Source organism: Oncorhynchus clarkii, chromosome 13 (genome assembly GCF_045791955.1).
Source record: "Oncorhynchus clarkii lewisi isolate Uvic-CL-2024 chromosome 13, UVic_Ocla_1.0, whole genome shotgun sequence".
Taxonomy (NCBI): Eukaryota; Metazoa; Chordata; class Actinopteri; order Salmoniformes; family Salmonidae; genus Oncorhynchus; species Oncorhynchus clarkii.
This window is the reverse complement of record NC_092159.1, coordinates 10,128,033-10,153,032: the sequence shown is the minus strand read 5'-3', so window position 1 is coordinate 10,153,032 and position 25,000 is coordinate 10,128,033. Positions and strand designations below refer to the sequence as shown.

The 25,000-nt window shown below is 43.4% G+C and overlaps 2 protein-coding genes across 3 annotated transcripts in view; one reads left to right on the top strand and one right to left on the bottom strand.

The window, feature by feature from the left end:
• LOC139424366 (mitoferrin-2-like) overlaps positions 1 to 8,490 on the top strand; it is an 18,133-nt gene extending 9,643 nt beyond the window's left edge. Inside the window, exon 4 of the mRNA XM_071176113.1 lies at positions 4,667 to 8,490. Coding sequence (XP_071032214.1) covers positions 4,667 to 5,250 — 584 coding nt within the window. The 3' untranslated portion in view covers positions 5,251 to 8,490. The remainder of the gene's footprint in view (positions 1 to 4,666) is intronic.
• Positions 8,491 to 21,985: 13,495 nt separating this feature from the next.
• The window catches only part of LOC139423743 (homeobox protein Nkx-2.5-like), a 7,766-nt gene continuing 4,751 nt past the window's right edge, over positions 21,986 to 25,000 (bottom strand). The window contains exons 2-3 of one of the 2 annotated variants that reach the window (XM_071175364.1): positions 24,625 to 24,976; positions 21,986 to 23,393 (exon numbers count right to left, since the gene is read on the bottom strand). In XM_071175364.1, coding sequence (XP_071031465.1) covers positions 22,759 to 23,393; positions 24,625 to 24,976 — 987 coding nt within the window. In that variant the 3' untranslated portion in view covers positions 21,986 to 22,758. Of the gene's footprint in view, positions 23,394 to 24,624 lie in introns of both variants that reach the window. The other variant, XM_071175363.1, reaches the window with a different exon arrangement.

Genomic DNA, 25,000 nt, shown 5'->3' with positions numbered 1-25,000 from the left:
GTGTGTGCATGTCTCTTTACTGAGCAGAGCAGCCCAAGCTGAGCCGTTGCTATGGATACTCGGCGTGCAGAGCGAGCTGTGCGCAGGGAGCGAATGACAGACAGAGGAGCAGTTTATGGATTAACTAACAGTTATTTCTGATTTCGGGCAGGGCCAGGCCGGGCCTTACTTTTGGCAGAAGCCAGCGGGCCTGGGTAGGGTAGGGCTTGTTCTTAAAATGATTCATACCCGTGCAGGGCTCTAGCCTAGATGATGAGATGATTTTGGACAAAAGAGCAAGATTATTTTAAATTGTCACAAACTGCAGCCAAGCATCGATCATCATGTCACCAGAATAATGTCCTTGTGACCTAAATAATGATTGCGCTATTTCTGAACTGTCTTGCTAAACTATTAGAATCCTTGATTCATTTTCAGCTACAGAAATGTATTGTAAATGTACATCCGTTGGGTTTTAGACCAGGTCATAGCACTATCTCTGCTGCATCTCTCCTTGATGTGGTTAACTATGGCTAGAAGGCAACATTGTGTTGCCCTCTTCATTGACCTTTTCAAAGGCTTCCAATACTGTTGATCACTCACTGCCAATTCTGTGTCTTTCCTCAATTGGTCTGGACCAGCCTGCATGTAACTGGTTTAAAATGACTTAACAGATAGAACTCAATGTGTATCAGGTTTCCTGGATACTACAAAAGGTGTCCCGCGGGGGTGGATTCTGGGTGCTGTACTTTGTACTGTTTACATTAACAGTATCGAGGTGTCTGTAAAAAACACTGTAACCTGCACTTGTATGCCGGTAATACAGTTGTTTATGTGATTATTCCCTACGGTTGAATAGGCATCTGAACTACAGTCTGCCTTCATTGTATAACAGAAACTTTACTGACCTGAAATTAGTATTGAATGCAGGTCAAACTAAGCACATGTTGTTCTCTGGAGCACATGTAAAAATAGCTCTGACTTAAGCATGTATTTTGGATGGCGTCCATATTGATTGTGTCCCTGCTTACAAATATCTGGGCGTCTGGATAGATGAAAAGCGGTCTTTTTCAAAAGCGTATTGATAAGTTGGTAAAAAGCTGAGAATTAAAAATGGTCTTCTGTAGAAATAGGTCCTGCCTCTCGCTAAATAGCAGAACGCTGGTCATTCAGTTGACGTTCCTATTGGCCGTAGACTACGGTGACATCATCTGTATGAACGCAGCTGCCACTTCATTAAAGCCGTTAGGTGCCGCGGGTCATAGTGCACTGTGTTTTATTATGGGGGACCATTTCAGTGCTCATCACTGTGTTTTATTATGGGGGACCATTTCAGTGCTCATCACTGTGTTTTATTATGGGGGACCATTTCAGTGCTCATCACTGTTTTATTACGGGGGACCATTTCAGTGCTCATCACTGTGTTTTATTATGGGTGACCATTTCAGTGCTCATCACTGTGTTTTATTATGGGGGACCATTTCAGTGCTCATCACTGTTTTATTACGGGGGACCATTTCAGTGCTCATCACTGTGTTTTATTATGGGTGACCATTTCAGTGCTCATCACTGTGTTTTATTATGGGGGACCATTTCAGTGCTCATCACTGTGTTTTATTATGGGGGACCATTTCAGTGCTCATCACTGTGTTTTATTATGGGTGACCATTTCAGTGCTCATCACTGTGTTTTATTATGGGGGACCATTTCAGTACTCATCACTGTGTTTTATTAAGGGTGACCATATCAGTGCTCATCACTGTGTTTTATTATGGGGGACCATTTCAGTACTCATCACTGTGTTTTATTATGGGGGACCATTTCAGTGCTCATCACTGTGTTTTATTAAGGGTGACCATATCAGTGCTCATCACTGTGTTTTATTATGGGTGACCATTTCAGTACTCATCACTGTGTTTTATTATGGATGACCATTTCAGTGCTCATCACTGTGTTTTATTATGGGGGACCATTTCAGTGCTCATCACTGTGTTTTATTATGGGGGACCATTTCAGTGCTCATCACTGTGTTTTATTATGGGGGACCATTTCAGTGCTCATCACTGTGTTTTATTATGGGGGACCATTTCAGTGCTCATCACTGTGTTTTATTATGGGGGACCATTTCAGTGCTCATCACTGTGTTTTATTATGGGGGACCATTTCAGTGCTCATCACTGTGTTTTATTATGGGGGACCATTTCAGTGCTCATCACTGTGTTTTATTATGGGGGACCATTTCAGTGCTCATCACTGTGTTTTATTATGGGGGACCATTTCAGTACTCATCACTGTGTTTTATTATGGGGGACCATTTCAGTACTCATCACTGTGTTTTATTACGGGGGACCATTTCAGTGCTCATCACTGTGTTTTATTATGGGGGACCATTTCAGTGCTCATCACTGTGTTTTATTATGGGGGACCATTTCAGTGCTCATCACTGTGTTTTATTACGGGGGACCATTTCAGTGCTCATCACTGTGTTTTATTATGGGTGACCATTTCAGTACTCATCACTGTGTTTTATTATGGGGGACCATTTCAGTACTCATCACTGTGTTTTATTATGGGGGACCATTTCAGTACTCATCACTGTGTTTTATTACGGGGGACCATTTCAGTACTCATCACTGTGTTTTATTATGGGGGACCATTTCAGTACTCATCACTGTGTTTTATTACGGGGGACCATTTCAGTGCTCATCACTGTGTTTTATTATGGGGGACCATTTCAGTACTCATCACTGTGTTTTATTATGGGGGACCATTTCAGTGCTCATCACTGCAGTCTGCTGATGTCACGTAGGTTGATACATTGCTATGTTTATTCATTTCTAAAGCCCCGTTACAAAACGTCCCCGCTGTACCGAACATCTTCACTAAACGTGAGACATGTGTTACCTCACCGTCTCAGGGATGGTTCACTCTGGGAACTACTGTGGTCTCTACAGAGTTAGGTAGATCAGCTTTTACTTATTTTGCACCTCATTTGTGGAGCAATCTTCAAAATGTTGATGAATGTGATGTTCTGGTGCTTCTAGGGTAATTCAGAAAGCTGATTTGAGGACCTAATAAATGATGGATGTGATGTTCTGGTGCCTCCCTGATACACACTAGATATCTGCAGCGTCAGACTCCCTGATACACACTGTAGATATCTGCAGCGTCAGACTCCCTGATACACACTGTAGATATCTGCAGCGTCAGACTCCCTGATACACACTGTAGATATCTGCAGCGTCAGACTCCCTGATACATTAATAGAACAGTAATCCCTTCTCTGTCTGAATATTTATAGCACAACTCTTTATATACTGCTACAGGACACTAGGGGGAGCTCTGAGACTGGACTGCGGGTGCCCATTAGGAGCAGCACCTGGGTAGAAGTTGCTAGTAGGCACAGATATAGGATCAGCTTACATGAGTCATATCCTATCCTTGACCTTGAGGGCAGGAAAAGTAAAACTGGCCTTAGATCAGTGTTGAGGGTTAGCATCATCTAACTAAAGGGGCATCGGAACACACATCTGTGAGTGTCATTAGTCGACCGGTTTGCAGGTGTGTGTTTACATCCTGCTCCCTCAAGTGTATAGCTCTATAGCATTAACATCCGCTGGCTCACACACATCTGGCCATGGTGATTGGTGTTTCCATAGCAACCTGACCGGGCCCAGGTGTACCAGCCAGCTGTGCCATTGGTCCACCGGCTGGGTCACTAGGGACGGGATTGGACGCTTTGAACTTTCTGGTGTTCTGAATTCCATAAGCCCCATTTCCTTTTACTTTCCTAAGTAGCATTTCATTTAGAGACTGGTTTCATCTCATTCTGATTGGCTGCAATGGGGAATCCCTTGATGGTGTGTCCCAACTGTATCCCTCATTAAAGCCTAATATCTCTGTTTTGACTAGATGTGCTACTCTTCTCCTTTCAACTATTATTTTCTTCTCTGTCCTGCCATCACCTGTTCTTTCTTCCTCTCCCTTTTCCTCTAGGCTGACCTTCCTCTAGGCTGACCTTCCTCTCCTCTCCCTTTTCCTCTAGGCTGATCTTCCTTTTCCTCTAGGCGGATCTTCCTTTTCCTCTAGGCTGATCTTCCTTTTCCTCTAGGCTGATCTTCCTTTTCTTCTAGGCTGACCTTCCTTTTCTTCTAGGCTGACCTTCCTTTTCCTCTAGGCTGACCTTCCTTTTCTTCTAGGCTGACCTTCCTTTTCCTCTAGGCTGATCTTCCTTTTCCTCTAGGCTGATCTTCCTTTTCCTCTAGGCTGATCTTCCTTTTCCTCTAGGCTGATCTTCATTTTCCTCTAGGCTGATCTTCCTTTTCTTCTAGGCTGATCTTCCTTTTCCTCTAGGCTGATCTTCCTTTTCCTCTAGGCTGATCTTCCTTTTCCTCTAGGCTGAACTTCCTTTTCTTCTAGGCTGATCTTCCTTTTCCTCTAGGTTGACCTTCCTTTTCCTCTAGGCTGACCTTCATTTTCCTCTAGGCTGATCTTCCTTTTCCTCTAGGCTGACCTTCCTTTTCCTCTAGGCTGACCTTCCTTTTCCTCTAGGCTGACCTTCCTCTCCTCTCCCTTTTCCTCCTCTAGGCTGACCTTCCTCTCTGTCTGGTTGTGTACTTGAAAAGCTCCAGTGTGTTTTCAACATCTGTTTTTTTTTTCTTCTAAACCGTCTCTCTCTCCCCTCTAGTGGTGAAGCAGCGTATGCAGATGTACAACTCCCCGTACCGAGGCGTGTCTGACTGCGTGGGCTCCATCTGGAGGCGTGAGGGCCCCGGGGCCTTCTACCGCTCCTATACCACCCAGCTGACCATGAACGTCCCCTTCCAGGCTCTCCACTTCATGACCTACGAGTACCTCCAGGAGCTGCTCAACCCCCACAGACAGTACAACCCCTCCTCTCACGTCATCTCCGGGGCGCTTGCCGGGGCCATTGCTGCCGCCGCCACCACCCCGCTTGATGTCTGTAAGACCCTCCTCAACACCCAGGAGGCCCTAGCGGTCCATGCTGAGGTCCCTGGAGCGCTGGGGGTTGGAGCGAGTGTAGGGACGGCGTCTGCCACTGGGGGGCGCCACATCTCGGGGTTAGGGGAGGCGTTCCGGACTGTGTACAGGATGGGGGGTGGGTCGGCGTTCTTTAAGGGCGTCCAGGCCAGGATCATCTATCAGATGCCCTCCACCGCCATCAGCTGGTCCGTCTACGAGTTCTTCAAATACGTCATCACCAAGCGCCAGTACGAGAGAAGGCTGCACCACCGAGACGGAGAGAAGTAGAGAGGGAAGGAAGACCTTCATTCAAAATGTCCCCAAGGAACCCACCCCCATAGATATGTACTAGAGGGCTCAGCTCCTATCTTTGGGCCAAGTTCCCCCTCTATCTAACTCTATAACCACCCCACAGTAACCCCACCTCTAACCATTTGACCTCTGACCTTCTAAACTAACCAGGAAATAAAAGCCCCCCCTAGTATTTTTGACTAGAAGAGATACAGCTTTTGTCCAAATTCACCTTACACAGCAGGTTTAGAACTTACTCAGCAGGTTAGGAGAATTGTCGTAGCAGTTCAGGAGAATTAGGTTAAGGTTAGCAAAAGTGAAGTTTTGTTTTTTGTTGCCAAAAGCTGTGTCCCATCTACACCTGACCTCCTCTTATCCTCTCACATAAGAGAACAAGTCCCCATCTTTCACATAGTTTATTATAGACATACTGTACATGGCACTTTAATTCAAATATACACTCACTGGCCAGTTTATTTGGTACACCCATCTAGTACCGGGTCGGACTCCCTTTGCCTCCAGAACAGACTGAATTCTTTGGGGCATGGATTCTACAAGGTGTCGGAAAAGTTATTTTCTCAATTGGTATCTAGGGACCTAAGGTGTGCCAGGAAACATTCCCCACACCAGTACACCACCGCCACCAGCCTGTACCAGTGACACCAGGCAGGATGAGTCCATGGACTCATGCTGCATACGCCAAATTCTGACTCTGCCATCAGCTTGACGCAACAGGAACCGGGATTTGTCAGACCAGGCGATGTTGTTCCATTCCTAAATTGTCCAGTGTTGGTGATCTTGTGCCCGCTGGAGCTGCTTCCTGTTGTTTTTAGCTAGGAGTGGAACCCGGTGTGGTCGTCTGCTGCAATAGCCCATCAGTGACAAGGACCGACAAGTTGTGTGTTCTGAGATGATGTTCTGCACACCACTGTTGTACTGCTCCGTTATGTGTCTGTTTGAGGCTTGCCTGTTATCTTGCACCATTCTTGCCCCTCTCCTTTGACCTCTCTCATCAACAAGCTGTTTTCGCCCACGGGACTGCCACTGACTGGACGTGTTTTGTTTGTCGCGCCATTCTCAGTAAACCCTAGACTGTCTTGTGTGAAAAGCCCAGGAGGGCAGACGTTTCTGAGATACTGGATCTGGCCTACCTGGCACCAACAATCATACCACGCTCAACGTCGCTTAGGTCACTCGTTTTGCCCATTCTAGCTTTCAATGGAACAGTAACTGAATGCCTGTCTGCCTGCTTTAAATAGCAAGCCACAGCCACGCTACTCACTGTCTGTAGGAGCGATCCATTTTGGTGAATGAGGTGATGTACCTAATAAACTGTCCAGTTACTGTATATATTAGAATGATATTTCTGCATTTCCCTACTATAACCACTAGGGGGCTTTGAGTCTCGACCTCCCTCCTCCATTGACTTTATGGACAGATCTAAAAGAGTCCCAATAATATCTACTTTCTCCTGCAAATGTGCACTCGTTCACTACTTCCCACTAATCTAATAGTATTAGGTTGGTGGAGGAATGGGCTAGTTTCCACCGTGTTTCTTATACCAGTCATTTCCTTTCAAACCAGTGAAGGGAAGTGAACAAGGGCACACTTTGGGAGGAAGGTGAGGTCATGGGGACGTAGACCAAGTGAAGACCTCTGTATTGGATGATGACTGCAGTCAGTGGATTTAGCATTAAGGATATATCTATAGTCACGACTACCACTGGACTACCACTCGTCTAGCATTCTGAAATGGGAATTAAATTCACCAGAAATTGTTTCATGCAACGCTATTTAAAACAATAACTGCCTTTTCCATCTTTGAGATAGTGACTGGGCTTGTGTTAATGTATTTCTCCGCCTGTATGTAGACATTGAGGAATATGAGTATTTTGACTTGAAATGTTCAACTTAACCCATTGGAGTTGATCAAGACAGTGGTGTTGACTGTGTGGATGTGACTGACTGAATGAGGAAGAGAGAAATAAATCAAATAGGAGTGCAAAGCGCTAGATCACTGAGTGCAAAGCGCTAGATCACTGAGTGCAAAGCGCTAGATCACTGAGTGCAAAGCGCTAGATCACTGAGTGCAAAGCGCTAGATCACTGAGTGCAAAGCGCTAGATCACTGAGTGCAAAGCGCTAGATCACTGAGTGCAAAGCGCTAGATCACTGAGTGCAAAGCGCTAGATCACTGAGTGCAAAGCGCTAGATCACTGAGTGCAAAGCGCTAGATCACTGAGTGCAAAGCGCTAGATCACGGAGTGCAAAGCGCTAGATCACCATATAGAGAATAATGTGGCATTTGGGACAGCACCTCTGAGGATGGTAGGAGGGTGTGCTACACCTCTAGTCTACCAGACTGTTGAGATTTATGGGCTTTGTTTCAGATGGCACCCTATTCCCCTTTATAGTGCACTACTTTTGGCCAGGACCCACAGGGAGCAGAAGGCCTTTCCCTTGAGAGTGCGTGTAGTGTCCCAAATGGCATCTTGGCCCCTATATAGTGTACTACTTTTGATCACGGCTCATATGGATCTGGTCAAAAGTAGTGCACTATATAGGGAATACGGTGCTATTTGGGACGGAACCTTTTGACCACGCACCACTTTCTAGCACTTATAGTCATTTACAGTTATGTGTGGTGACTAATCCTTTAAATAGTAACTTACATACATGTAGTTACTTATCCTATGGTAACTAATCATTTACATAGTAACTTATACACGTGGTTACTTATCCTATGGTAACTTTTAGCAACATTTACTACGTACACACGGCCTTCGAATCAGCCGCCATGACTCAAACGCACAAATACAAAGTCCTGCTGGACTCGAACCTTCATTTCTGAAGCCATGTGATCACAGAGAAGAACACGTGTGAGTAGGACTACTCTTATCCTAGATCAACTCATTCTATCTGTAAAGGAGTAGAGTTTCAGCCAAGTGTTCTGGAACCGACCAGATAAATGAAGATTTAATATATAGGTTTCTTCATTAATATGGTTGAAAAATTCTGGGAACTTTTCAAAATTCTCAGTTTATCCAGGAATGTTCCTGTAATCATTAGGGGGAAAAGCAGGGCATCCTGAATCCCCAACAAATGACCTGTTGGAAAACCTGGCATTTTGGGGAAGTTAGGGCAATTTTGGATCCTTGTAATAGATTACTTGGCAGGATATCCCCCTCATATAGACTAACCAACTGCCACCCAGAACGGCACCCGGTAGAACCTATAGGTAGAAACTGCCACCCAGAACGGCACCCTATAGAACCTATAGGTAGAAACTGCCACCCAGAACGGCACCCTATAGAACCTATAGGTAGAAACTGCCACCCAGAACTGCACCCTATAGAACCTATAGGTAGAAACTGCCACCCAGAACGGCACCCTATAGAACCTATAGGTAGAAACAACATACTACAACATACTGAATACACAAGTAGCGAACAACGTTTTGAATATGTTAACAGTTAACTTAAAGGGGAAGTTCACTATTTTACAACTTTGTCAGATGGTTTCTCATCCTGAAAGTAGTCTATGGGCCAGAAGAAACGTATCAATGCTTCAGGGCTTTTTAAACAACCGCTACAAACGTCAGCCAACCGCTAGCTCCTAAAATACTGAACTTCCCCTTTAAAGGAGTTGCTGAGAGAAAAGAGAACTGAATGAGTGTTTCCTGCCGTATGCCATGTTTGGGAGTGGAAACCAAAGACTGAAAGAACGCAGGATGGGTGAATTTGATGTGATGAAAATGAGGAAAAGCTAGAGAAGAGGATTGATCTGTATTGAAAGAGAAACTTCTTCCTGTATTACTTTGTGAATTGTAAATAAATAGTGGCTAATGGGCAGCGCCTCGCAGAAGCAGGGTCTTCTCTTGGGACTGCTGCCCCCACGTGCTGGAGAGAAATTATCCATTACCATGTGTCTTGTCTCTTTTTTTCCTGAAAATGTTCTGTGAGAAATGTCTTATTTTAACAGTAAAACACTGGAAAAGTGCATGTTAAAGCTGCAGTCTGTACCTTTTTATTTTGTCGTAGAAAGTATTGCCCCTGCACTTTGTATACTAAGGTGGCTTGTATTGCTCGTCCCTAACTCTCCTCAATCCTTACCCCTCTTCCATCCCTACCCCTCCTCCTCACAAACCCTGTGTGTCATCTGTCTGTCTGCCCGTGTGCGTAGGCCTATATTTTCAAGAATAACCTCAGCTGTAGCCAGCCTATACAGCCCTGTCCATAGTTTGTTAAACTGTGTGTCAGTGGTGTTTTAATGTGGGATGAAAATCTAAACCCTTTTCATCAGTGATGCCGCTGGTGGCAGATGAAACACACACAGACAATGGCTGCAGTCCAAATTGCACCCTATTCCCTATTTAGTGCACTACTTTTGACCAGGGCCTATAGGGCTCTAGTCAAAAGTAGTGCACTCTGTCGGGTCATTTGGGATGCGGGATAATAACCTAATCATAGCCTTGAGTGGATGGTGTGTAAATAACATCCGTCATAATTAAGTTTGGTAATATGGCGTGTGTCAGCTGTATCCGCACCCCTATGATATACAGGTAACTGCCTAAATTAAGGAAACATTGAAGTACATGAGAGATAGAAAGTGAATATGAGTTAATTAAGCAATTAACATCCCATCATGCTTAGGGTCATGTAGAAAACTACCCAGTTGACCATTATTTTGTCTGCCATGACTAGAAGAGATTTTAGTGATTTGTAAGAGGGGTCTCAAAGGAGCATAGGTGATTTAAAGTGTGTGTGTGTGTGTGTGTGTGTGTGTGTCATTCACCAGATCTCAACCCAATTCAATACTTATGGGAGATTCTGAGACAGCATTTTCCACCACCAACAAAAAAATACCAAATGATGGTATTTCTGGTGGAAGAACTGTCGCGTCCCCTACACTTGTAGAATCTATGCCAAGGCGCACTGAAGATGTTCTGATGGCTCATGGTGGCCCAATGCCCTATTAACACACTTCATCATATTGTTTCCTTTACTTTGGCAGTTACTTGTGTGTTTTACACGAGCATAATATCTCCTGGAAATACACAGAGAATGATGAATGTTTAGGCTATCCACTGTCATACTGGTTCTGAGTTGCACCCAGAGAGACGACAGCCCGAGGTATACCATGTTACAATAGCATGTGGGGCCTAGCCTATATCATCCATTGCATTAGGTTAGGATAAAATTACTAGGATATCAGGGTTGGGGTCAAATCCATTTAAATTCCAGTCAATTCAGTAATACACTGACATTTCGGTTCTGCTCAAAGCTCTTTAATATGGAAAATGTGGAATTGGAATTTGTTTCATTCTGAATTGAAATGGAATTGACCCCGACCCTGTTAGATGGACAACATTGGTGAAATAGGTCTAAGCAAAAAGACTTAGTGATTTAGTCATACTCCTTATTTTTGTGCACTTCCCTTAAGGCGTTTACCAAGGCTTTTGCCAAGGTCTTTTTAGCTAGCATGCCTCTCCTGTCTTTGGCAAATGACAGGAGTGGCAAGGAGTGTACAAGCTGAACAGAGACAGGCCCTCTAGGCCGGAGTCTGAACATAAGCCATAGAACAGACCAGATTTAACCAGCTGCTGGTTAGTCCTGATGGAATAGGGCTGAAGCATAATAAACAGTTTATTACTCAGATGGTTTTCATTCAAAGGGTGTTTCTCATTTGAACCAAACACACAGCAATTCTTTACTTAGGACTATAAGGTTCTGACATTTTGGTAAGAAAATATCTAATTCACATAGTTGCTCTTTAGGTGGTCCTTTACATGTGAGATGTCAGATTATTATTTTTTTTTAAGTATGTTTATAAAGAATTGTTTTTAACGTTCTATCTGGGCAAACACCATAACGTTGTGCCTGCAGGTTATGTCTGTAATCCAATCACACTGCTGGGTTGACAATCAGAGATAGTTATATGTAGGGTTATATACAGTTCATTCGGAAGGTATTCAGACCCGTTCTCTTTTTCCACATGTTCAAATACAGCCTTACTCTAAAGTTGATTAAATAATGTTTTCCTCATCAAACCACACACAATACCCCATAATGACAAAGAGAAAACAGGCGTTTAGACATTTTAGAAATGTTTTGAAAATTAAAAACAAATACCTTATTTACATAAGTATTCAGCCCCTTTACTATGAGATTTGAAATTGATCTCAGGTGCATCCTGTTTCCATTCATCATCCTTGAGATGTTTCTGAAACTTGATTGGAGTCCACCTGTGGTAAATTCAATTGATTGGACATGATTTGGAAAGGCTCAAACCTGTCTATATAAGGTCCCACAGTTGACACTGCATGTCAAAGCAAAAACCAAGACATGAGGTCCAGGGAATTGCCAGCAGAGCTCCGAGAAAGGATTGTGTCGAGGCACATATAAAACAGTGGCCTCCATCATTCTTAAATGGAAGAAGTTTTGAACCACCAAGACTCTTCCTAGAGCTGGCCGCACGGCCAAACTTAGTAATTGGGGGAGGAGGGCCTTTGTCAGGGAGGTGACCGAGAACCCGATGGTCACTCTGACAGAGCTCCAGAGTTCATCTTTGGAGATGGGAGAACCTTCCAGAAAGACAACCATCTCTGCAGCACTCCACCAATCAGGCCTTTATTATAGAATGGCCAGATGGAAGTCACTCCTCAGTAGCCCGCTTGGAGTTTGCCAAAAGGCACCTAAAGGACTCTGACCATGAGAAACAAGATTATCTGGTCTGATGAAACCAAGATTGAACTTTTTGACCTGAATGCCAAGTGTCACATCTGGAGGATGTTTTTGCTGTGTCATTATGGGGTATTGTGTGTAGACTGATGAAGAGGGAAAAAACAATTTAATCAATTTTAGATTAAGGCTGTAATGTAACAAAATGTGGAAATATTCAAAGGGTCTCAATACTTTGTGTGTGTGTGTGTGTGTGTGTGTGTGTGTGTGTGTGTGTGTGTGTGTGTGTGTGTGTGTGTGTGTGTGTGTGTGTTATATACACTGAACAAAAATATAAATGGAACATGTAAAGTCTTGTTCCTATGTTTCATGAGCTGAAATAAAAGATCCCAGAAATGTTCCATACACACAAAGAGCTTATTTCTCTAATTTTGTGCACAAATTTGTTTACATCCCTGTTAGTGAGCATTTCCCCTTTGCTAAGATAATCCATCCACCTGACAGATGTGGCATATCAAGAAGCTGATTATTCAGTACGATCATTACACAGGTGCACCTTGTGCTGGGGACAATAAAAGACCACTGTGCAGTTTCAATTGGCATGCTGACTGCAGGAATGTCCACCAGAATTGTTAGTTTCTCTACCACAAGCCGTCTAACCGGCCTCACAACCACACACCACGTGTATCCACACCAGCAATGGACCTCTTCACCTGCGGGATCATCTGAGACCAGCCACCCGGACAGCTGATGAAACGGACTATTTCTGTCTGTGATAAAGACCTTTTGTGAGGAAAAACTCATTCTGATTGGCTATGCCTGGCTCCTCAGTGGGTGGGCCTATGGCTGCGCCCCTGCCCAGTCATGTGAAATGCATTAATTAGGGCCTAATGAATTTATTTCAATTGACTGATCTCCTTATATGAACTGTAACACAGTAAAATCTTTGAAATTGTTGCATGTTGCATTTATAGTTTGGTTCAGTATACTTATTGAGGCGTGAAAAACATCACTTTAAAAACGCTCATCTCAAAACCATACATTTTGCAGATAGAACGTTATAGTCCCATATCCTTGATTATTTATATTGTGGGTTCTGGTCCTCTTTTTAAATTAAACCTTTTTACTTTTTCACCACTTTTTCAGAAGAATGTCCATAACGTAAGCTGTTTATGGTAGAAACAAATACAGGTGCCTTAGAGCAGTGTTTCCTAAACGTGGTCCTGGGGCCTCCCTTAGATGCATGTTTTGGTTTTTGCCCCAGCACTACACAACTGATTCAAATAACCAACTCATCATCAAGCTTTGATTGTTTGAGTCAGCTGAGTCGTGTTGGGGCATAAACCAAAACGTGCACCCATGGGGGGGGGGCCTCAGGACCGACTTTGAGAAACCCTGCCTTAGAGCATGTTTAAGGCCCTTGGGAAAGACATTGTTGTTTTTGTCTTGTTTTATATTAATACGAAAACCTCCATGGAAGGGTTATTTCACTAAAATTACAACATCTTACCACATTTTATTGATAACTAGCACGTAGTTTACTGACTTTGGGTGTCAGAGACCAGAATACTACATCAGTTTACTCATCCAGAGCTAAGCTTTAGCATTGTTGCTAGTTCTCCATAGGATATAGTGTATTTGTCATGTTAGGGAACTATCGCTTTAGCAAATGTGTGATGAACATTAATTAATATATTTGATGTTGCGATTAGAAAGAAGATCTTTATTTAATCATGAAAAGTATGTAGCCTACTTCTCTATTGAAAGAATTTGTACATTCTGGGCCAGACAGAACCTCATGGCTGAACCCAGGTTGACATTTCAGAGCCATACGGTTCTATCTGCGATTGCACCCCCCTAAAAAAAACAGATTTACAAATGTTTTAGGATTTTGATACTCTGCATTTTAGGTAGCCTACCTTTTAAGGTGATGCTATTAATGGGTTATAAAAGAATAACAAAACCGTTCTGAGATCTGGGATGTGAAAACGTGTAATGCTCAATATATCAGAACTATGCTTTGCGCACATAGATCCTTGTAGTCCCATGGCTTCAATTTGGCAAGAATAGTTAAGTGTCACAAAAAAAGCTTTAAAATAGACTACAACATTTGTATGTTTTATTTTGGGGTGGGTTTAAGTGTCCTGTGTGATTCAGCCAGGCTGGGGTGCTAATCGGTTGCCACGTAACAATAATACAATGTTATTGTTAGCCTCGCGCATGTAAACGATGACAGTTGTGTTGGTCAGGTCTGGATGAATGATTCCCACCGAAATTTCCCAGAAACGAGGTCTGTTTTGACCTAGAAAGTAGCATTGGGTGGTTATCGTGTAAGGCCTAGATCAGAGAGGGGATAAATATTTAGATGTTTGCGGCTGATGAACGACCTATCCTCGGCCCGGTTGGAGGTCCGCACCCGCGCCAAAGCCTGGTTCCCAGCACAAGAAACAGTAAAACTTGGATGACAAACTTGGCAAGGAGAAGAAAACGAAAATGTTCAGCTGTTCGGATGTCTGAGACTGTCTGTAAACCATAGTGCCCATATTTAACGGCCTATAATATAGACCTCTACTTTAGTCCGTTGTCCAGCCAGCCATATATGTTGCATCATGCCATAACCGCCTACACAACCGACATCCAGTGCTTAATTTGTAAATCATGAGGTACAGGAATAAAAAGTGAGTGCGAGAGAGGGGTGATCTGGGGAGCTCTGAGTTACCGGGACGCATGAGAAACAAATCTCTTTTATAATAATAAAACATTGCATGCATATCACTACATTTTTGTAGTGGCACAGAGCAGTGGTGTTGAGGCATTACAGAAGTTGCACACATGGGGAAAATGTTTAGTGGACTAGGGTCCGGGAAAATGTTTAGTGGACTAGGGTCCGGGAAAATGTTTAGTGGACTAGGGTTCGGGAAAATGTTTAGTGGACTAGGGTCCGGGAAAATGTTTAGTGGACTAGGGTTCGGGAAAATGTTTAGTGGACTAGGGTCCGGGAAAATGTTTAGTGGACTAGGGTCCGGGAAAATGTTTAGTGGACTAGGGTCCGGGAAACTGTTTAGTGGACTAGGGTCCGGGAAACTGTTTAGTGGACTAGGGTCCGGGAAAATGTTTAGTGGACTAGGGTCCGGGAAAATGTTTAGTGGACTAGGGTTCGGGAAAATGTTTAGTGGACTAGGGTCCGGGAAAATGTTTAGTGGACTAGGGTCCGGGAAAATGTTTAGTGGACTAGGGTCCGGGAAACTGTTTAGTGGACTAGGGTCCGGGAAACTGTTTAGTGGACTAGGGTCCGGGAAAATGTTTAGTGGACTAGGGTCCGGGAAAATGTTTAGTGGACTAGGGTCCGGGAAAATGTTTAGTGGACTAGGGTTCGGGAAAATGTTTAGTGGACTAGGGTCCGGGAAAATGTTTAGTGGACTAGGGTTCGGGAAAATGTTTAGTGGACTAGGGTCCGGGAAAATGTTTAGTGGACTAGGGTCCGGGAAAATGTTTAGTGGACTAGGGTCCGGGAAACTGTTTAGTGGACTAGGGTCCGGGAAACTGTTTAGTGGACTAGGGTCCGGGAAAATGTTTAGTGGACTAGGGTCCGGGAAAATGTTTAGTGGACTAGGGTTCGGGAAAATGTTTAGTGGACTAGGGTCCGGGAAAATGTTTAGTGGACTAGGGTCCGGGAAAATGTTTAGTGGACTAGGGTCCGGGAAACTGTTTAGTGGACTAGGGTCCGGGAAACTGTTTAGTGGACTAGGGTCCGGGAAAATGTTTAGTGGACTAGGGTCCGGGAAAATGTTTAGTGGACTAGGGTTCGGGAAAATGTTTAGTGGACTAGGGTCCGGGAAAATGTTTAGTGGACTAGGGTCCGGGAAAATGTTTAGTGGACTAGGGTCCGGGAAAATGTTTAGTGGACTAGGGTTCGGGAAAATGTTTAGTGGACTAGGGTTCGGGAAAATGTTTAGTGGACTAGGGTCCGGGAAAATGTTTAGTGGACTAGGGTCCGGGAAAATGTTTAGTGGACTAGGGTTCGGGAAAATGTTTAGTGGACTAGGGTTCGGGAAAATGTTTAGTGGACTAGGGTTCGGGAAAATGTTTAGTGGACTAGGGTCCGGGAAAATGTTTAGTGGACTAGGGTTCGGGAAAATGTTTAGTGGACTAGGGTCCGGGAAAATGTTTAGTGGACTAGGGTCCGGGAAAATGTTTAGTGGACTAGGGTCCGGGAAAATGTTTGCCTTTTATAAACGCATTTCATGCAATTCTACGTCCTTTTACATGACTGAATACTTTGGCATAATCTTTTTTAATGCTGCGTTCAAAACAACTTGGAACTCATACTTACGACTCCAGTGCATTCAAGACTACTGGGAACTCGAAATAAAACTAGCACCGACTGGGCAAATTCGGAATTCCAAGTCTGGAATCCAGGCCTCTTTCTAGAGATCCGACTTCCAACCTGAAGATCACTGACATAATGATTTGACCTCGTTTTTCCCAGTTGTCTTGAAAGCACCATATGATCGAAATGACAGGCTACTTTGACACTGACAAACTGAGAATTAACGAAGAGGCAACTCGAATGAACTTTTTGATAGCTTTTATTATCATTGTGACATTGCATAATGTGAGAGAGAAAAAAGGTCATGCAATAAAGAGGCACCGGAACGAAACCGTCCAAAACCGAGAAATGCCAGGTCCTGTTCCGACAGGATCCAGCTCAAATTAAGCGCTGCCGACATCCCACACCATCCAATGGTTAACTGCAGTCTTTAACTAACATGTCTTCTCTGCTTGGGGAATGTGATGACAGCAGTTGATTCTTTCTTTCTTCCTTCCTTCCCTGCCCCTCTTCCTCCTATCCCAGTTAAGATTGCGCGCGCGCTGTTTGGGCACGTCTTGGTGAAAACATGGCTATGTTATTTCGATGTTGACGAAGCAAGGAAGAGAGCTATATTGTGTGAGTGTGCACGAGTCATTAACAGCTGCTAATGACGTACTTCAGTTTGGAAAGTGTGTGTGTGTGTGTGTGGGGGGGGGGGGGGGGGGGGGGGGGGGGGGGGGTAACCGCACTTACAGGTAAGTACAGTAGGTGCGGGCGGTTCTGTTTGTAACTACCTCTCTCTCTCTTTAGCGGAGATGTTACTAAAGGCCCCGGCGATTAATCAAACCAAACGCGGTACTGTAAAGCAACAACTGGAGGCGGTGTCATGTGTCTTCAACCCGCATCAGCAAGGGCTGTGATGCGTCCCAAATTACACCCTATTCCAAATATTGTGCACTACTTTTGATGAGAGCCCTGGCTACAATATAGGGAATAGGGTGCCAGGCCCTCCTTAGGGCGTGTTGTTTCACCCGTTCTCTTCAAAACCAAAGGCCAAGGCCCTATCCACTTCTCTTTCACTCTGAAAGACTCTAGTTTCCGTACAGTTCTCTTCTGGTCAGAACTGATCTTAATAAGTGACACCCAATCGGACACCTTTTGTCCAAAGACGGTCCAATTCAGAGAATTTGGCCCGAACCTTTCTGGAACCAATCTCTCTTTGTAATTATTTGTGTGCCTATCAACTATTGTTTATTGTAATGTTGCGTAAACTCTTAGATTTCATGCATCTTTTTGTGTTTTTCTTATTTTAAGCATGCATATTTGTTTATTCTTATTTATTCTTAAGTATTTTCTGACATTTCGACACACACACACACACACACACAGCTGTGTAGATTTAAAGAGAAATAATGACTAATAAGTGTTGAATAGGTCTTAATCTGCCATCTGAGAGGAAAACACACAAACGGCTCCGGATGCGGTTGTGGTTAGGTTTAGTGTAAAGAGTTGTGGGTCATGTGTAGAGAGAACCGCATAATCAAACTGTTTGCGTGTGTGTCACAATGTCAGAAAATATTTTAAGAATAATAGCATAATTACACAAATATATGAATGGCGTAAAATAAAAAATATTAATCCATAAAAATCACATTTAAGCATTGGCTGCTTTAAGCTTGACCAAATTGCAAGTGTGTCAATAGCCTAATTGAAACCATCCTTTTCTGGTATTTTTCCATGGGTGTTGATGTCAAATCAAAAACACAAACATTTGGGTAATTATTGTTTTATTGTATTGACATAAGGCTAAATTAACCTTCCCATTCCACTCATGGAGAATCGATTAGAATCTTGAATTTGCCTATTTGTGTTGTTCTTCCTCGTGGTCATCGCTTCTCTTTATCTAAGTTCCATGTCACTCCAACACAGCAAGCTGCAGCTTGCCCTGGTCCTTTGAATTTGAGAGCCTCACACCACAATTGGGTATTCTAAACTACCAGCTCTCACAGTCTCACGTTAGAATTAGACGTTCATCCGAATGGTTAGGCTAAGGGTTAAGGTTTGGGATAGGCTTAAAACAAAAATATCAAAAACAACTTTCTATTGCTGGATTCAAACTTGCATTCTTTGGAATCAGAGGCAGACGCTTACACAGCCGCCCGTCATTCCCATCCCATAACGCCTAGCGAAACCTACTTGAAGGTAACAGCGCTCACTGTTGCCCCTAGTGTTGCGGTTTCAACGTCATCTCCCGACGTCCTCATACCTGCATGGACGTCAAATACTGGCTTGTGTCATGGGTGTCCTGGCTGATTCTAAAACTGATGCAAATCAGAAACGTAAACTCTGCTGCAGCCAGCGACGAGGCTGCTAGCGTCCTGAGGCGACGCCATGCTGTCTCCAAATCTATTTACATACATCAAGTGGCTGGTCCCGCACTGTGACAGCAGGTATGCTCTATGGCTCTACTCCTGAAGCAGCGGTGGAGTGAGAACGCCAGCTAGACTCTAGTCTAGAACGTTGCTTATCAGTGGGGTGACAAGCTCGAGGCCTCCTTTTTTTTAACGTCTCAATTAATCCCCATTAGTAGCGCAAGAACACTAGGCGAGTCCTGATTGGTTTAAATCTGTTTTGGGCCCAACAGGAGATTAGGGAGAGCATGGTTCCGATATAGAGCCCCCGATAGGATAATACAGTAGTCGAGTCGTTCCAAACCATCAGGATTTATTTGATTATTTCGATCTAGACAAATATAGCCGAAGAGGTACACGCCGGAGGGGCGAACTGGTTGAGTATGTGGTTGTGGAGGGAGCATCTCTTGCGACTCTGAGGGATAAGGGAAAGACGAAAAACAAATTAAGCAAAGGAGGATGAGAGTTGTCAGAGAGCTTGGGAAAATAATTCTACAACAAGTGGCTATTTGGAGTCAAAATCCTGTCTTCAAACCAAAAGTTCCCGTTGAATTATTCAGTTGAACTGTTCTTGTGGTCTGTAGCGCATGAACCCTGCATGATTGCTTGTGATTTTACAACTGCTTCTAATAACCTATTATTGCAACACTGTTGTTCAATAGTAACAATATATACTAATAAAGGCCTAATAACAATATTACCAATAACTATTATGTATTATTAGTATTATACTATTATTAGAGGGCGGCGCACAATTGGCCCAGCGTCTTCTGGATTTGGCCGGTGTATGGCCGTCATTGTAAATGCGAATTTGTTCTTCACTGACTTACCTAGTTAAATAAAGGTTACATTTAAAAAATATATATACTTTGTAGCCTATAGACCAACGTTTTAAGAATGTATCGTAGGCCCATCGCTAGTCCCTGTTTTAACCAAACCCGTCCAAGAGGTCCAGCGTTTATCTGAAATCATGCTCTATTTGTGTCGAGTATAGGAGCCTCTCCCCTCTCCTCCCTTCAACATATGTCCCCGGAAGATTATGCTGCATGACAACTCTTCAACTATTCTCGCGCTCTGACGCTTTCCCACGGGGAGCTCACTTAAGCTAGGCCAACAGTGATCCTTCCTTTCCCAGTCCCTGTAACAGCGGATACGTCCCAAATGGAACTCTATTTCCAATATAATGCCCTATGGGCCCTGGTCAAAAGTAGTGTTAAGGGAATATGGTGCAATTTGGGACGTATTTAGTGTGTTCATCTGATGCTCTAGTTTAGCTGTTTAGTAATAAGAGATTATCCCCCATTGTGCGTCCTAAAATACACCTTATTCCCTATATCGCCTAGTCCATTACTTTTGTCCAAGGCCCATGTAAAATATTGGACTGAACAAGGAATAGGGTGCCATTTGGGAGTTATCCTCAGAGATTCTCCCCAGGCCAGTATTTATGGCGCTCATCGACAAGGCCTTGTGATGACGGCTGCTCCTCGTCTGGATAATGTCTTTGGCCTGAACCCCTGCTCGCGTGTCTGTCTAATTTCCACTTCCTCTCTCCTCGCGCTCTGCAGATCTGCCCACTGTGGTATGCGTGAGCCTGACGGTTTCCCACAGAGCCGGGACAACGGCATTGCCGCCAGAGGCTAGCTCTGTCTGTCATGATTAAAATATGAGAAATTGAACAATTGTAGGCTAACGTGAACGGAAAAAGTATGCACAATTTTTGTTTTAAATAAAACGTTTATCCAAAACGTTTGGCTGTTACAAAAGGTCATGATGACAGGTTTGAGCCGCCCATAAGGAATAGTGAATTCAGATGGTCACATAGTAGGAAAATTAAACATCATATTGTCTACTCACTGCAGTCCAAGTGGGCTGATATGTTAATCTTTTAATGAATTAGATTTATCAAGTTTCTTAGATATAATAATAAAATGTTCAGTGTGTATTGAATGACTGACATTGAGTCTATAGCCTATGGTAGGCTATTTCAAATAGCCCAGGCTATCAACATCTGCTATTCTCGACATGTTTCAAAATTGATATAAGAAAGATCAAATACCTATGGATTATATTTATATTCTGTAAAAATATTATTTTCTCAATACGCAATGCCCCATTTCTCATAATCAGGCCGCCATGCTTCTTCTCCTCCTTGAATTCTCTCTGCTCCTTGTCCTCCATTTTCCCGCAGATAGACAGAAATGGTGAAACTTGTAGCAATAATAACCGTTCATTCACACAGCCGCCCCCCGCTGCCTAACCTCCAGCCCTGCTGCCCCGGCTGGGGCTCTCCCTCTCCGCCCCAATCAGAGGCCCTTTCTTCGGGAACAAAAACCTCCCCAAAAGCGAACAAAAGTGAACACTTTTTTCCCCTATCCCAATCGCAGTATAGCGCAGCCAGTTAAAATAACGCACTGCCTGTGCCTCAATTTGGAATATTAGGACGTCAATCTCTCAGCTCTTGGGTTCTTTTGTCTTTGCTGAGTGTCCGGGCCAGCCTACCATACACCTTTTGTCCAGGAATCCAATAAGGCCTATTATTCGGCCTCTCCAGCCCCGCTCGAGCTGCTTCTTTCAGGGTATTTTAGGTTGCTAATCGCGTCCTTAAAGCGCCTCAAATGGAGAGTAACTTCCTCTTTTCACACAGACTGGCACCCGCACAATTAATTCGAGTGTGCCTGTTGCCTGGCCTTCTCCAACCGCCTTCCGGGCGCGACACATTTCCAAATGGCAAGATTTTATAACAAAGCTGTGGCTAACAACCTGAATCAGACTAGCACTAAAAAAGCTATTTTCATGTGTTCGAATAAGTAGGCTACAATTGCATTACGTTTACCTGCTATTGCGGGAATAGGACATTTTGAATGCACAGCTTTCATTGAAATATTGTGCACCGGTTGAGTGGAATTGTGTCTAAAGAGAGAGACTGAGCCTTTTCTTGTCTTGATATCCATGTCGTATCTTGCCAAGAGGCCATTCATGCCTCAATGTAGTCTATTCATTGTCAGTCGTCTTTCTACTTTAGATGTGGCTTTTTGAAAATGTGATGAATGTGATTTGCAGAGATTATTCTTATCCAGCATGTTGTAACATTATTGCTTATTTCTATCCCCATTTTATATACTCGTAATTAAAGGCGCATCGAAAAGCAGGTGATATTTCAATAATATCAGACATCTTGACAAATTAGAACAACTTGTAGATAACGGGAAGTTAGCCTATTCATCTCGCTCGCTCGCTCTCTCTCTCACGCACACGCACAGTGGGAGAATTAGGATCCCACCATAGAAAACTCTCAAGAGCCTCACAAAGAATGTAATGGACCGTGGAAAGTTTGCGCAAAGTAGCAAAATATGGAATTTATTCGTTTTCGAAAGCAAGTTATGAGATTTTATAAAATGGTGTTAGTTGTGTTCAGAGCCCAAGGTTGGATTCCATTTCAATTTCTGCCATTCCAGGACTTTTTTAAATGAGAAAATGGAATTAATCAAATAAATGTCAATGAATTACATAAGCTTGAAAACAATCAAACACTCTCTTTCACTTCTCATGTCATCGTGGCTAAAGAAACATTAGAAATATCAAGCAAATCCTTGAGAACAGTAGATTGGGAACGTCACCTATAGGCCATCAGTGTTGAATAATACTGACATCCTTTTAAGCACATGCTTACAAGTAACTAGACCACCCTTAGTCCGTATATCACAATTATCAAACGTCTAGTCTCGTGACTAGGCCTATCCTATATATCCAACGTTAACTGGATAGTTGGTCTTTCAAATAAAATGCGACCATTGTTGGTCATAAATCCATTTCAACCGTTACGCACAGCTTCTTTCTGATGACCGTCACCGAGAGTGGAGTAAACATGTTGAATTTGCACCTTTTCAGTCTTAATCCAACGACAGCCACCCCACCAGGCAGACACGAAGGCCAATAACTACATAAAAACAACACTGTTTCCGAAATACTGCAGAGAAATAACTCCCTTTATTTTAAAAATGGGAAGAACCCTTTCAAAAACGGCATGAGAGGATTCGATTAATGTCACCGGTGTGGGTGTAAAACAATACTCTGGTTTTATCCAAGGTGTAACCGGAGTGGGGCTACCAGGCCCGGATCCCTTGCAGTGAGCCCTGACATGTCGTGACCGCTGTCCCTTGGTGCGTTTGGGGCTGTGGAGAGGCGCTAAGCCCCCCAATGTTCCCCAAGTTCATGGCCATGAAGGGGTTAGCCGTGGTGGTTGGGGGGAGAGTAGGGATACTGGTGTAAGTACAGCTGTAATTGCTGTTGTATGCCGGGTTGTTGTACGTGTAGGCCTGGTATCCGTTGTAACTATAGGGGTTCGACCCGTACGGAGCATTGTAGTTCTGAGTCCCGCCCAGACAGGGCTTCCCATCCCGGACCAGGACCGGCACCGCGACTCGTCTTGGCGGGGGAGGGTGGTGGTGTCCTGCCAGCTCTAGGGACTTGTCCTGCCGCTGCCGTTTACACTTGTACCGTCGGTTCTGGAACCAGATTTTGACCTGTGTGGAGGTGAGTTTGAGAGTGCTCGCCAGGTGTTCTCGTTCAGGAGCGGACAGGTACCGCTGCTGCTTGAAGCGTCGCTCTAACTCGAACACCTGGGCTTGGGAGAAGAGGACCCGGGGTTTCCGTCTGGTTCTCTGCTTGGCCGGCCGATCCGAGTCCCCCTGGCCGATGTCCTCACCCTCCAGCGGCTTGGACACCACGCCACAGCTCTCTGTGGTGTCAAGATATGAGCATAAATATTTTGTAGGCTACTCTGAAAATAGGAATATAGTTTTATTAAAGTAGCCTATAAAAATACAAAATATTCTGGGAAATATATTTCATAATGTAACTTATTTGAATTTGTATAGCTAACTCATTTCGTTTTACTGACATGAATGTATAATTCTTTTGTCAGTCAGTATAGTCCTACCTTGTGAGAACCGTGACAGTAAAACGTCCAAACTATTCAAAACGTGTATACTTCACGATAAATGAGTTTAGATAAATGAGTTTAGATAAATGAGTTTAGATAAATGAGTTTAGATAAATGAGTTTAGATAAATGAGTTTAGATAAATGAGTTTAGATAAATTAGTTTAGATAAATGAGTTTAGATAAATGAGTTTAGATAAATGAGTTTAGATAAATGAGTTTAGATAAATGAGTTTAGATAAATGAGTTTAGATAAATGAGTTTAGATAAATGAAGTAAAAGAAACAAAAGCGCAATATTGTGAGAAATACTGTCTAAAGTTATGACCATAAATCAAAACCAAAGACATCAATTCTTCCACAACGTTTACTTTCACTTGGTTTCAGGCTAGGCCTACTCTGTGTCCTTTATTTTAAAGACATATTTACATTCAAGCTATTATATTGGTTATTACATTCATGCTATTCTGTTGGTTATAAATGAGTTATAGTCCAATAACATTTGTATGTCATGATTTCAACTATTTTATCAGTCTATGCAGCCCTTAGAATAAAGACAATAGCATAATGAAAACATATTTATACCCGTTGAGATATTTATTCTCCTGCCTACCTAAATTAATGTTTTATTTGTAAAACGTTCAAAAAGTCAGATATTTAAAGACGAGGTTATTGAATTATTTAACAATCTCCAGGCCCCATTTGGGATTAAAATTTAGTTTTTGTCGAATTATAACAGACCTCGTTTGTGTCTTTTGAAATCACAACACACTCACGAAACTCCTGCGCCCAACATTTAGCCTAAAACCAAGACACTTTATAAGACACATTGTCACCTTCCGCAATAATGTATTGCTTTATCCTTACATTTTCTGGTTGTATATATACCGTCGATGCAAACGATCATGAGTGTGTATATTGAGAGGCTGTATCAGGTATTTTATTCAAAGCGACGCTTTGTGTCCCTTTGTTCATACATCATTTCAGCAGAACAAAAATATCAAAATAATCATCTTATTATTCAACTCACTGTTTTCCTGATCCTCCAGGTCTACCTCCAGCTTCGGGTCGATCAGGTGACCCATCCCGGGATGGACGAACATCTCCGGGGACAGACTGGCCTCTCCATGCCCGTCCTGGGCCGCCAGAGAACTCAGGTAAGCCATGTTGTCTTCCCCGTCCGAGAACGGAGGGCTGTCGACCGCTGAATCAAGCATACAGGACGGTGGCGCCTGGAAGTGCTGGGACTGGGTCTGCTGTTGCTGGGTCGAGTCCGGGTGTACTAAGTGTTGTTGGGTGTGGGACAGGTGTTGGATCTGTAGCGGGTCCAGATGGCGAGATTGGTGCTGTTGAGATCGCTGCCTCTGCTGCTGCTGCTCTAGCTGTTCGAGTTTCAGAATATCCTT